The 11,694-nt window shown below is 42.2% G+C and overlaps 1 protein-coding gene across 1 annotated transcript in view; it reads left to right on the top strand.

The window, feature by feature from the left end:
- Positions 1 to 11,694, top strand: part of Gars (glycyl-tRNA synthetase) — a 41,589-nt gene that overhangs the window by 19,935 nt on the left and 9,960 nt on the right. Inside the window, exons 8-12 of the mRNA XM_004626520.2 lie at positions 799 to 948; positions 6,213 to 6,375; positions 7,514 to 7,678; positions 10,504 to 10,611; positions 11,189 to 11,334. Of these exons, the coding sequence (XP_004626577.1) occupies positions 799 to 948; positions 6,213 to 6,375; positions 7,514 to 7,678; positions 10,504 to 10,611; positions 11,189 to 11,334 (732 nt within the window). The remainder of the gene's footprint in view (positions 1 to 798; positions 949 to 6,212; positions 6,376 to 7,513; positions 7,679 to 10,503; positions 10,612 to 11,188; positions 11,335 to 11,694) is intronic.

An 11,694-nucleotide genomic window follows, 5' to 3' on the forward strand; every position in this document is an offset into this window, starting at 1 on the left:
ATTTAGAATGTGAAAAAGTATAAAATAAGCAGAACAAATTCATAATTTATCCATGCTACTTATAAATATGCATACAAACTAGCTTATATAAAATACTTATATTTGGATGAAAGCTGGAAAGGACCACAAAAAAGGAAGAGTCAGTTTGTTAGAGTGAGAATATGGCAAAATCTTAGGTCTTAAAGTAGGTCGTTTGGAATGCTTTCTTAGTGGTTACTTTGCATAGAATATTTTCTGTGAAACTGAGGAGCAGGAAAAGGAGATAATGATGTCTTGGTGCTTGGCTCTATCTTTCGAATGGTAGAGAAATACAGAAGCTTTTGGCTGAAAATAAAAACTTCGAAGAATAAAATGATAGGAGAAACACTGACAGTTGCCTGTTGGTGGGGTGATTATGAATGATAAATGCGCTCAGATGTTAAGCCTTAGCCCATACCGTCTTCGTCTTGCCCCATAATTCTGTTTTAATATGGGGTTATTAGCCATGGGTCTTAATTTCAGAAGGAACTAAAATTATCACCTGCCTTGATAGAAAGGATTACTCGAGAGGGCAACAGAGGTTTTAGGGGAGTCCTGGCACAGGGGGGTGCGCGCACTGGAGTAACTGATGGCCTGTGTAGTACTTGTTCTGAGAAGATCAGCTCCTGAAGAGAGTACCTACTTGTAAGACTTCATGTTAGGCTGATGCAGCTCTGCTGTGCGAATGGTATACGCGGGACTTGTAAAATTTGTATGTAGAATTTTATTTGCTAGGAAACAGAACTTCTTTATAACAGACTCATTTACTTAAATTTATAGGTATTTGAGACCCGAAACTGCACAGGGGATTTTCCTGAATTTCAAACGACTTCTGGAATTCAACCAAGGGAAGTTGCCTTTTGCTGCTGCCCAGATTGGAAATTCTTTTAGAAATGAGATCTCCCCTCGGTCTGGGCTGATCCGAGTCAGGTACTGTGCTTGTCAGTGAAATGGAAATGAAAGTTCGCCTATTTTAAGCAACATTTCTTTAACTCAGTTGTGGATTTTTTTGTCTTTTCTGTGTTTGTCCTGCTTTACATTTATAGTCTCCAAATGTCAACTCAAGCGACTGGCTTTTCAAGTGACAAAAGCGAACTTAAAGGGAAAGCAAGGATGGGTGGGAAATACCTTAAGCTTCTTACTTGCTCAGAAATTTTCTCTGTCTTGTTCATCATGTATCGAGCAGTTAAGATCCAGAAGTCTATAAACTTGGGCCTTGGTGATGTGTGTGAGTAAGGGATGGGGTGTGTGGTTATGCTGTAGGGGTCATTCTTGGAGTACAGGCAGACGGCTCCGCTGGAAGGTGTTTCTTTTCTTTTTTTTTTTTTTTTTTTTTTTTTAAAGAAGGGTCTATAGGGTGTTTAAGGTCTCACTACTAGATCGGACTCATAGTGATCTGCCTGTTTACAGCCTCCCAAGAGCTGGGATTACAGGCACGTGCCACTACACCCAGTCTCAGTTGCCCTCTCAGCACGCCTCTGGGCTGGGGCCAGCATGGCAGGCCTGGGGATCAAACCCCCAGCCCCTGCACCTGCCTGTCAGGCACTTTAATCTGCTGAGCTATTTGGGCAGCTCTTTGAAGGTGTTTCAAAGTAACCAGAAAACAACCCCCAAGATGTTTGGGAACCTTTATGACAGAAGGGCCTTCTAGCAAGTGTACCCCATCTCCTGTAGTGGAGATGCTGCCTGCAATCTCATAATAACATGCTTTTGTCTGATGTGCCCAGGATGCGTGGGAAGGCACTCTGGCATTTTTTTAGTTCTATTTTTCTTCAAAAATACTGTGACTTAACTAGTCATGACTTAAGCTCTTTGTGCTCTCTATGTATTTCCTTCTGATCTCATCTTAGAGTGATACATGCCCTATAAAGACAGGTGGTCTGGTCACACTTAACTTTCTTAGGCTCCTAGCCTAGCTGTTCTCCCAGCCCTAGCATGTCTCCTCCCATTTCTCCTCTTCTTGTTTTACTTGCTGTAATTACACACTTCAGTCATGGTATGTCTTAGTCTTTGACTCCAGATCAAAGCAGCTGTAGCACCTGCCTGATCTTGTTAGTCACATGATTCCCTCTGAGGAAAGGCCCCTATGTGATGACCACATGGTGCTCTTAAGGCTTGTGGTTTTGGAAGGAGACTCTAGGGAGGAAAGACGTAGCCTAGAGGAAAAATGTGAGAGTCTCTCTTGGACTCCATGTAGAGAGAAGAGATCATTAGAAACTTTAGGTATTGCAAAAACAAAAACAGTTGTTGCTCCAGCTAGTCAGAAGACTAAGATAGGAGGAAAATAAACTTGAGACCAGCTAGGTAACTTAGCAAGGCCCTGTTGTCTAGATCCAGTGTTTTGGGGAGGATTTGATTAAATGGAGTACTTAGGGGAAGATTATAAATGGATTAAGAAGAACCAAGTCTGTTTTGTTTTTTGTTTTTTGGGGTTTTTTTTGGCGGAACCGGGGATTGAACTCAGGCCCTTGTGCTTGCCAGGCAAATGCTTATTCTACTGAGCCATCTCCCTGGCCCCATGAACCAAGTCTGTTACTCATGAACTGAGGAGTGATCCCACAGGTTAGCTGAGGGGAGAGCCAAGGAACTTGCCAACAGTGGGTTGTCTTTACTTCGGAATGTCCTGTCTGCGATTGGCTAGGTGCTATGGACCATTGCAAGTTCCTGAGCAGGAGTTCACTCATTGTTGCCTGAGTCACAATCCCTGAGTGACTAGGCTTAGTTTGTTAGCAGTGAGTGTCACAAGGCAAGTGGTCTTCCTATATAAGTTACCCTTCCTTTTGTTTAAATTAGTACTGTAGGTTGCTCACAAAGTGCTGGGGAGATAGCTGAGCTGTCTACCTGCCTGCTTAGCAAGTGCAAGGACCTGGGTTCAATCCTTGGCCATGCTATGCCAACCCCATGCCAAGCCAGCCTCTGAAACCTGGTGTGGTAGTACATGCCTATAATCCCAGCTCTGGGGAGGTTGAGATAGGAGGATCACTATGAGTCAGAGCTGTGTAGTGAGACCCTATACCTAATAAATAAATAAATAAATAAATGTTACTAAAAATTTATTTTAAACAAAGATTGCTTATGAAGCTTTTAAAGTTTTTATTCTTTGAAACTTGAAACAGGTGAACTCAGAAGCAGAGAGTAGAATGGTTATTGGCTACTGGGAGTAGGGAGGGTGCGGAGGTGATGATCCGAAGGTGCAAAGCCCTGGCTGGCTAGGAGGAATGAGGGATTCTTGTGTTTAGGTGTGTTGCACAGCATGGTGAATATAGCTTATCGCGTGCTGCACATTGCAGTACCGCTAAGAGAGTAAGTATTGACATCTCTAGTGTTCTCATCATAAAGTGTTAAATATTGGTCATAATGGATTAGTTTATTAGCTTGATTCAGTCATTCCACATTATATTAAAAGTCATAACATTACTTTTTACCCTGTAAATACAACTTTTAAAAAACATCGCTGATTGGCTGGTTCTGTTTTCCTGACCTATGCGTAGCTTAGTTCTCTACAGTTTTGGGGCCTAAATTCAAAGACAGAAGGCAGAGTTGATCAGACCAGTGTTAGTATTGATTCTTACCTCTGGTTTGTGAAAGATTACCCCTGGCAAGCCAATTTACATAGCCATTGGCTCAAACTGGGTGGTGAACATACCCACAGGACAGAGCCCAACAAAGTCCCCAAAGCAGAGCTGGAGAAACTTGACTCAGGGGATGGGTGTAGTGTCATTAACTTCAATCACAGGAAAAGAATCTCCAAGATGTTGTCAGCAAGAGGCATACAAGGATTTATTAGGTAGAATTTTAAAAGTATACACTCAAAAAAAAAAAAAAAAAATAGAGTGCAGGTGCTCAAAAGGGAGAGAGGTGCCCTGTGCCCTTGAGCTGTTGTATTTATGCGATGCAGGAATGTCCCAAGGTAAGTTCTGTGGGATGTGAATTCTGCTATTTGCTGGGTTTACCCATTTGGTGGATTTTGTTAAAATGCAGGCCACTTACAGGTGCACTGTGTTCGAAGCTGAGATGTGCTGTTCTCAGTGGTGTGCTTCCTGCAGGTGGGGCTGGTAGGACCCATGGATGCAAAGCAGTCTTAGAGCCCAGTTTACAGGCCTACCATCCTCCTGGCCCGTATGTATTGAGTTTGTGTCTTGCAGTTGCCATATTTTATTCTTAAGAAGTACAATACTTTTCCTTGTCTCCTTTATTTCATTCTACCTCAAGAATATTTAAGATCTTCTCAGCAAACTTCAAACACACCACTTCAGGTACATTCTTCATAGCTGTAGTCACAGAGATTCTCCGACACAACAAAGGGAAAACTTGGACCACACCTTTCTTGGGGTTCTAGGTTACTAACTTATCTGTCCCATCTTGTCAATGTTTGGTTCCTGGTAGCACAGGTACAAGCTGGATGAGGACAAATACTGTGTCTTGCTCACTTTTGTGTGTTTGCAGATGTTTAGTAGTGTTAAAATTGTAAATAAGAAGTAAAAATGTACAATAAGTATTGTGAAATAGGACAAAACTGTTCAAAGGGAAGAGGGAAGTAGGGAGGAGGAGAAAGAAAGGAAAGAAGGGAAAGAACAAAATCAGAAAAGAAGGGTAAATAAAAACAATTTTGTGAACAGGGAAGGGTAGGATTGGGAATGGGGGTAAAACAGAGCAATCAAGACATAACCACACAGGGGCCAGCCAAATAGCTCAGTGGATTGAAGTGCCTGCAAGCAGGTGCAGGGGCCGGTGGTTCGATCCCAGGCCTGCTGCGTGGCCCCGCCCCTGGGGCACGCTGAGACAGTAGTTGGGACTGGGCACAGTGGTGCGCGCCTGTAATCCCAGCTCTTGGGAGGCTGTGAACACGCGGATCACTACGAGTCCGTTCTAGTAGTGAGACCCTGAACACTCTGTAGGCCCTTCCCTAAAATACAAAGTAACAACAAAGAGACAAACATAAAACCATATGCAAACACAGATTCTGTAGAATGGATGTGGCCATTATATATACCTTTATTGTACCAGTAAACATAAATAAAAAGCAGTGTTGAAAGACAGTTAAGACATGGGTGCTGCATACCCCCATAAGGAATACTATTAAAAAATAAAATTTGAGAAGTAAAACTTGCAGTGTATTTTGTGTGTTTTATGACCCATTTAAGCGGTTTTACATTGCTTTTGAAACATTTGTGATAATCACAACAGTATGCCAGCAAATGTGATTTTTTTTTTTTAAGAAGAGAGATTTGATTTTGGCTCATAAAATTAACTTAAACTCCTCCCCTGCACTAGTTACTAAACTGTTGCTCAGAGGAATCTCTTTGGGAAATCATTGCTATGCGCATATTTCTTTCATCATTATACAGTGAGCTTGATGCTGGCTTGTTCAATTCATGCCTCATATTCTTTGCCTTGAATAACACTGTATTAAAGTAGCTCTTACTCTAAAGAAGCATCTGTGTGGTGCTATTATCAATCATTTACTTGTTTGGATCAGTAAAAGAAGAAATCACATCAGTATAGAAGTGAAAGTGCCTTTGCGCTACAGTTTTAATTTCCCTTTCTTTCAAGAATGAATAACAGTTGCTTCGTTTGGTGTATATTTATGAAGACTTACTGGTGCTTTAGGGAAAGCTGTTTTATTTGGCTATCACTAGACAGTATCTTTTTTTAATGTGTGTGTGGTATTTGGTGATGTTTTTCTAATTTTAAAAGCTGTATTAGGTGCTGGGGATATAGCTCAGTGGTGCAGTGCTTGCCTGGCAAGCGTGAGGTCTTGAGTTTGATTCTCAGTTCAAAAAAAAAAAAAGAAAAGGCTATATTAATCTGCATTGTAAAAATTTTTGGTTGTAAGTCGTGTCACTAGAGGAATTAATATTTGAGAGAAGTTCAATTAGTTTAAATAGTGAGCAATAAAGTCACTATGCCGTTCCTTCTGGTTCTGGGGACTGAATCCAGGGTCTTATGTGTGCCCAGTATGCGTCCTTCCACTGAGCTGGGCCCAAGGCCAGTAATGTTTTAAAAAGTAAGCAGCTAGACAAACCTAATCCAAAATGTTGTAGTTGTTCACTTAGGAAACAATTTCTTATTTAGTGATAAGCCACTTCTGTAGTTTGGGGCCTCTGTCATTGTAGAATGCATTTGAAAACTGGGGCCTTACTGTTTTTATTGTCAAGTATGCAGATTTTTTTCTGTTCTGCTTTTACTCTCAGAGAATTCACAATGGCAGAAATTGAGCACTTTGTAGATCCCAGTGAGAAGGACCATCCCAAGTTCCAGCATGTGGCAGACATCTACCTTTATTTGTACTCAGCAAAGGCCCAGGTCAGCGGGCAGTCTGCTCGGAAGATGCGCCTCGGGGACGCCGTGGAGCAGGTAGGATTGCAAAGGACTTAATTGAGATTTTGACCATTCAAGACTTGGAACACTCTGCAAGTTCTCTGTGTACTGGATCACAATATATTTTAGCAGTTATTTTCTTTTTTTAATACAGTCCCATTGTATTGTATGTTACTTGTTTGCAGTTCTGGGGGTGAACCCAGAGCCTTGTTTGTGCGGAGCGAGTGCTTCACCATTGAGCTTCAGCCCTGACTCCTACACCATCTTTGTTTTTACACAGAATTTATAGTACAATATTATTACAGTGAGAAAAATCTCCTGAACATCTCAGTTTCTTGATCTTGGGGCTAAACTTGAAAGAAATACTTGGCCAAGTACTTTAAAGCCAGTAGATTTTGATTAGAACTGCCTCACTGATCCAGTTTTTAAGTGTGTACAACTTTGGGGGAGACAGCATTTAATTCAGGGCAAAGAAGCCCATGGGATTGAGAACTCTTGTGTTACTCTAGCAGATGGGATAAGGCCTTCCATAAACAGAATTTCCACAGTTTGCCTGAGAAATGAATGGAAGGAATGAATGAGGGGTTACCAGAGGCTGAGGTCTTTGTAACAGTGACTGCCACCTAGCAAGTGGAGTGACGTGCCTGGGGCAGCAGCAAGCGCCCAGCACTAGAAGTACCCAAGGAGAGGCTGGCCATTGTACAGATGGCCTAGATGATTTCTAAGGTCCTTTTGGTACTAAAACCATAGTATCACGTGTTCTATAGAAGGTGCACGAATTTCAGGGGATACGTCAGAGAGTGCGCTAGAATTCCCTCAGCATGTCTCATTCGTTTTGTTAGTTCAGCAGGAAGTGCCCTTGCCATGCTTTAGGGTGCGTATGGGTATTATTTTTAGCTCTGCAGATTTAGAAGGTATGTCGTGATGCGCTGAAGTTTTGCTGACTCAGTTGAGTTGGTTGGACATATTTTGAACAACCTCATTATCAGTTGTTAACTTGACAAGTAGCCTCCTTAAAAATAATGAAGAGCACAGTCTGGGTACGTAAAATTATTCTGAAAGCAGGAAAAATACTTTAACTCCTGTTTCAAGTGTTTTTCGGTAGATTATGAGTAAGTCGTTCATGTGTGTTTTTCCTGTTCCTTCCCCTGTGCTCACTTGCCCACCTGCCTAGGGGGTGATCAACAACTCAGTGTTAGGCTATTTCATTGGCCGCATCTACCTCTACCTCGTGAAGGTCGGCGTGTGTCCAGACAAGCTCCGCTTCCGGCAGCACATGGAGAACGAGATGGCCCATTATGCCTGTGACTGCTGGGACGCAGAGTCCAAGACGTCCTACGTACGTAGACGGGGATGGCTTTCACTGTGTGTGTGTGGCTTTCACATCGCTGACTCAGAAAAGCGGATCCCGAGGTTGCCCTTTGTGTGTTTTGTGGCAGAGGGGAACTTTTTCTGGATAAAACAAGAAGTAAAAACAGCAAGTTCTTATCTGTGGATCAATGGATAAAATAATACTTAGTATGGATACATAATAAGTACTTAGCCTTTAAGAGAAGGAAATTCTGTCACTTGCAGTGACATAGATAAATGTGTAGGATATTGTGCTAAACCAACACAACACACAACAGGGCCAGTGAGATAGCTCAGCAGACTAAAGCACCTGCTTACGCAAGAGCAGGGACCACGGTTTGATCCCCAGCACCACATGCTGCGCCGCCAGCCCTGCCCCCAGGGTGGGCTGAGCCGGGCACCAAAATAATAAAGAAAAATAAATAAAATGACAAAAACCCAATGCTGCATGATCTCACTTTTATGTGGAATCTAAAAAAGCCAGAGTAACGGGAGTAGAGGTTACCAGAGACTGGGGACTGGTAAATGGAGAAAGGATATTGGTGAGAATGAACACAGTGTGGGGGTTCGGGAGGAGCAAGTTCTGGGGATCTTCTGCATAAAGTGGTCATTACGATTGACAATAATGTAAATTTCAAAATTGTTAAAAGAATAGATTTTATATGTTCTCACAGCAAAGAAATAAGTACATAAGGTGATGGGTATATTTAATTAGTCTGATTTGGTTATTCTGCAATGTATGAATGTATTAAAACACCTTTTACTATCTAAATATATGGATGATGTTTGGATATGGGGGAGTCGCATCTGCTTTGACAAGCACAGGGACAAGGGTTCAGTCCCCAGTACTGTATACTGCGCTGGCCCTGCCCGTGGGGCGCACTGAGCCAGTGACCAAGTCTGGGCTTGGTGGCACAGGCCTGTAATCCCAGTGCTGGGGAGGCTGAAAAAACAGGAGGACCACCGTGAGTCTGAGCTGTGCAGTGAGACCCTGTACCAAATACATAAAATGAAAAAAAGAGAAAAAAATAATAAAGTAAGTCATACTAAAAATGTTAGTGGGCTGGCCTGATAACTCAGTGGACTAAAGCAGCTGTAGAGGCAGAGGGCAGCGACCAGGGTTCCCGCTGTGCAGGCCCTGCCCCCGGGGTGCGCTGAGACAGCGATTGAGACTCGGTGTGGTACATGCGTTTGGGAGGCTGCAAACAGGAGGATCCTTGTGAGTCCAATCTGCATAGTGAGATCCTGTAGACCCCGTAGAGCCTGTCCTAAATATGGGGGGGAGGGATATATATATATAAATGTTAGGGCTTATGTTTACGGAAGTAAAAGATAAAAATAATTCTGAAGATCCTTATGTAGAAAGTTGAACTTTCTGATTGTGTTCCTCTCCACGAGAGTTTTACGTGGCTTCTCTGTATTGGAGATTGTCACTCATTATCTGTAAAAGGTGGAGAAGTCAATCTTTTTAGCTTCCTGAAGTATGTATGGGTCTCACATACTGTCCTCGTCCCTGGGCGCCACTGTGGGAGAGTTCTGAGAAGAGCCCTTTTCTGGGTTGCACAAGAGGTGTGCTGTATCCTTCTGTAGTAGAAAGGCATCAAGAAAACCCTCTGGGCTTCCCTCCGTGAGGGCACTCATCCCGTTGATGAGGGCTCCACTTTCATGACCTAATCACCTTCTGAAGTCTCCTTATTGCAGTACCTTTACACTGGAGGTTAGACATTTGGGAGAAACACAAGCAGTCAGTCCATGGTAGGTGTCCATCTGTAAGCTCAGCACTGTGAAGGGCTGAGGTAGGAGGATCAGAAATTCAATTTAAAAAGGAACCGGGAGGGGCTGGTGAGATGGCTCAGTGGTCTAAAGCACCTACTTAGAACAAACTAAGCTAAGCAAAGCAAAGCACAGGGACCGCGGTTCAATCCCCCAGCACCACATGCCAGCCCGCCCCGCCCCCTGGTGGGCTGAGCTGGCCACACACACACTAAATAAATAAATAAATACATACATACATACATACATACATACATAAATATTAAAAAAAAAAAAAAAGGAACCGGGAGATAGATGTGAAGGCCCTAAGTTCAGTCCCCAGAACTCCCCTCCCCTCAGAGGTGAGTGTATTCACAAGTAGTAGGTCTGGCAGCAAAGTGATTGTAACCCTGTTATTTAATTTTATTCTATGACCTGACCACGCCTACTCTTTACTGAGTTTGCTTTTGTTCAGTAAATTTAGCACAAATGCTCACACTCAAGTTGGGCTGAGGTGTATTTAACTAGCTGTGTGATGTGAGTTGTGTAGTCAGTAGGCCCCCCCTTTTTTTTTTTTTTTTTTTTTTTTGGCAGAACCTGGGATTGAACTCAGGTCTTTGTGCTTGCCAGCAAGCACTTATTCTACTGAGCCATCTCCCCAGCCCATGTAGGCTTTTCATACAGTGAATTGAGATTCATTTCATTCATCTTGAATCTTACTTACATATTTAACTATATCTGTAGCTTTTATCTAGGTTCCTATTTATGTAATTAACTCCTAGGACAGGAATAACCATTACCTTATAAAGGTAATTCCACACTATTGAAATGTGTCATGTAAATCCAGGAAATACGACTATTTGTATACAATATGAATTACATTTTATAGGCGTGTTAGCTGCCTAACATACAAAACTGGTATCTTTTCAAAAATTTACAGAGTCTGATTGGAGATCCTATAATTGAACTACCCTTGAATGTTGCCAAGGGTTAGTTGTCTTCATGCATTTGTGACCAAACAGAATATAAGCAATGGATGTTTTTATTGTTCTTCCTTCTTAGGGCTGGATTGAGATTGTTGGGTGTGCTGACCGTTCCTGTTACGACCTTTCTTGTCATGCACGAGCCACCAAAGTCCCACTTGTAGCTGAGAAACCTCTGAAAGAACCCATATCCTTTCTGGTCATGCCAGATATTTGGGACCAAAGCCAGACAGCTTACTGATGTGTAAGTCCCATGCCAGATTTCGTTCTGTGGGTGGATGATGGAGATGGTTTGAAACTGTAGCACTTACCTCCCTCCTTGCTCCTTTCCACTTCTCTGTACTTATAATCTTACTGTGCTGAATGTTTTATTTTTATTCTTTATTTGCAGTACCAGGGTCAAACTTGGGACCTTGTGCTTGACAGGCAGGCACTTCTGCCACTAAGCTGTATCCCCAGCCATGTTGGATATTTTAGAATAAGTGTTACCAAAAGTTTCAGTGCTTTGGAGTAGGTTGTATTGCCCATTAGGTAATATCCTTTTTCTTTCACTCCTGAAGTGTAGCTATTGATCGTAGTTCCTTATTTTTAAGCGAGGTTTCTCTGAATGATCGTGTAGATAGTTGTTTCGTCTTTCATGAACAAGTAGGATGTAAGGTACTACTAGAGAACTAATGGTGGTTTACGTTGCTGATTGATTTCAAGTTCACTTTCCAAAATACTGAGGTAGTTCCGTGTTTTGTGAGTCCTTGACTATTTCATACAGAACAGTTAATGTTGTTCAGTTTGAACCCAATAAGGGAGCAGTTGGAAAGGCCTACAAGAAGGACGCGAAGCTGGTGATGGAGTACCTGGCCATTTGTGACGAGTGCTACATTACAGAAATGGAGCGGCTTCTGAATGAGAAAGGGTAAGTGAAAGGAGGGTGCTTTATGTGAGCTCCGTTCAACCCGGGCCTGTTCCCCTCTTTCTAGAATTTAGGATGAGATTTGTTTTTGTAGAAATTTTTTTGCAGAAAAGAACTGTGACATGGCTATATTTGAATGACTGTCTTTGCTCAGATTTTGACATAGTCTAGAAATAGATTTGAAATGAATTCTAAAGATCTTTATTTTTCTGATAATTTTCTTAGAGGCGGAGATGTGTGTAAGGTAGTGTCTAAGGAAAGTTTAAAAACTACATTTCAAGTTTCTGGTCCTTTGCAGTTTTTTCTGTAATTGCTTTAAGCATGGATGAGAGAGGGAGAGAGAGAGAGAGACAAAGAGAGAGA

The sequence above is a fragment of the Octodon degus genome, unplaced genomic scaffold (assembly GCF_000260255.1).
Source record: "Octodon degus isolate 3935 unplaced genomic scaffold, OctDeg1.0 scaffold00015, whole genome shotgun sequence".
In the NCBI taxonomy this organism is placed as follows: domain Eukaryota; kingdom Metazoa; phylum Chordata; class Mammalia; order Rodentia; family Octodontidae; genus Octodon; species Octodon degus.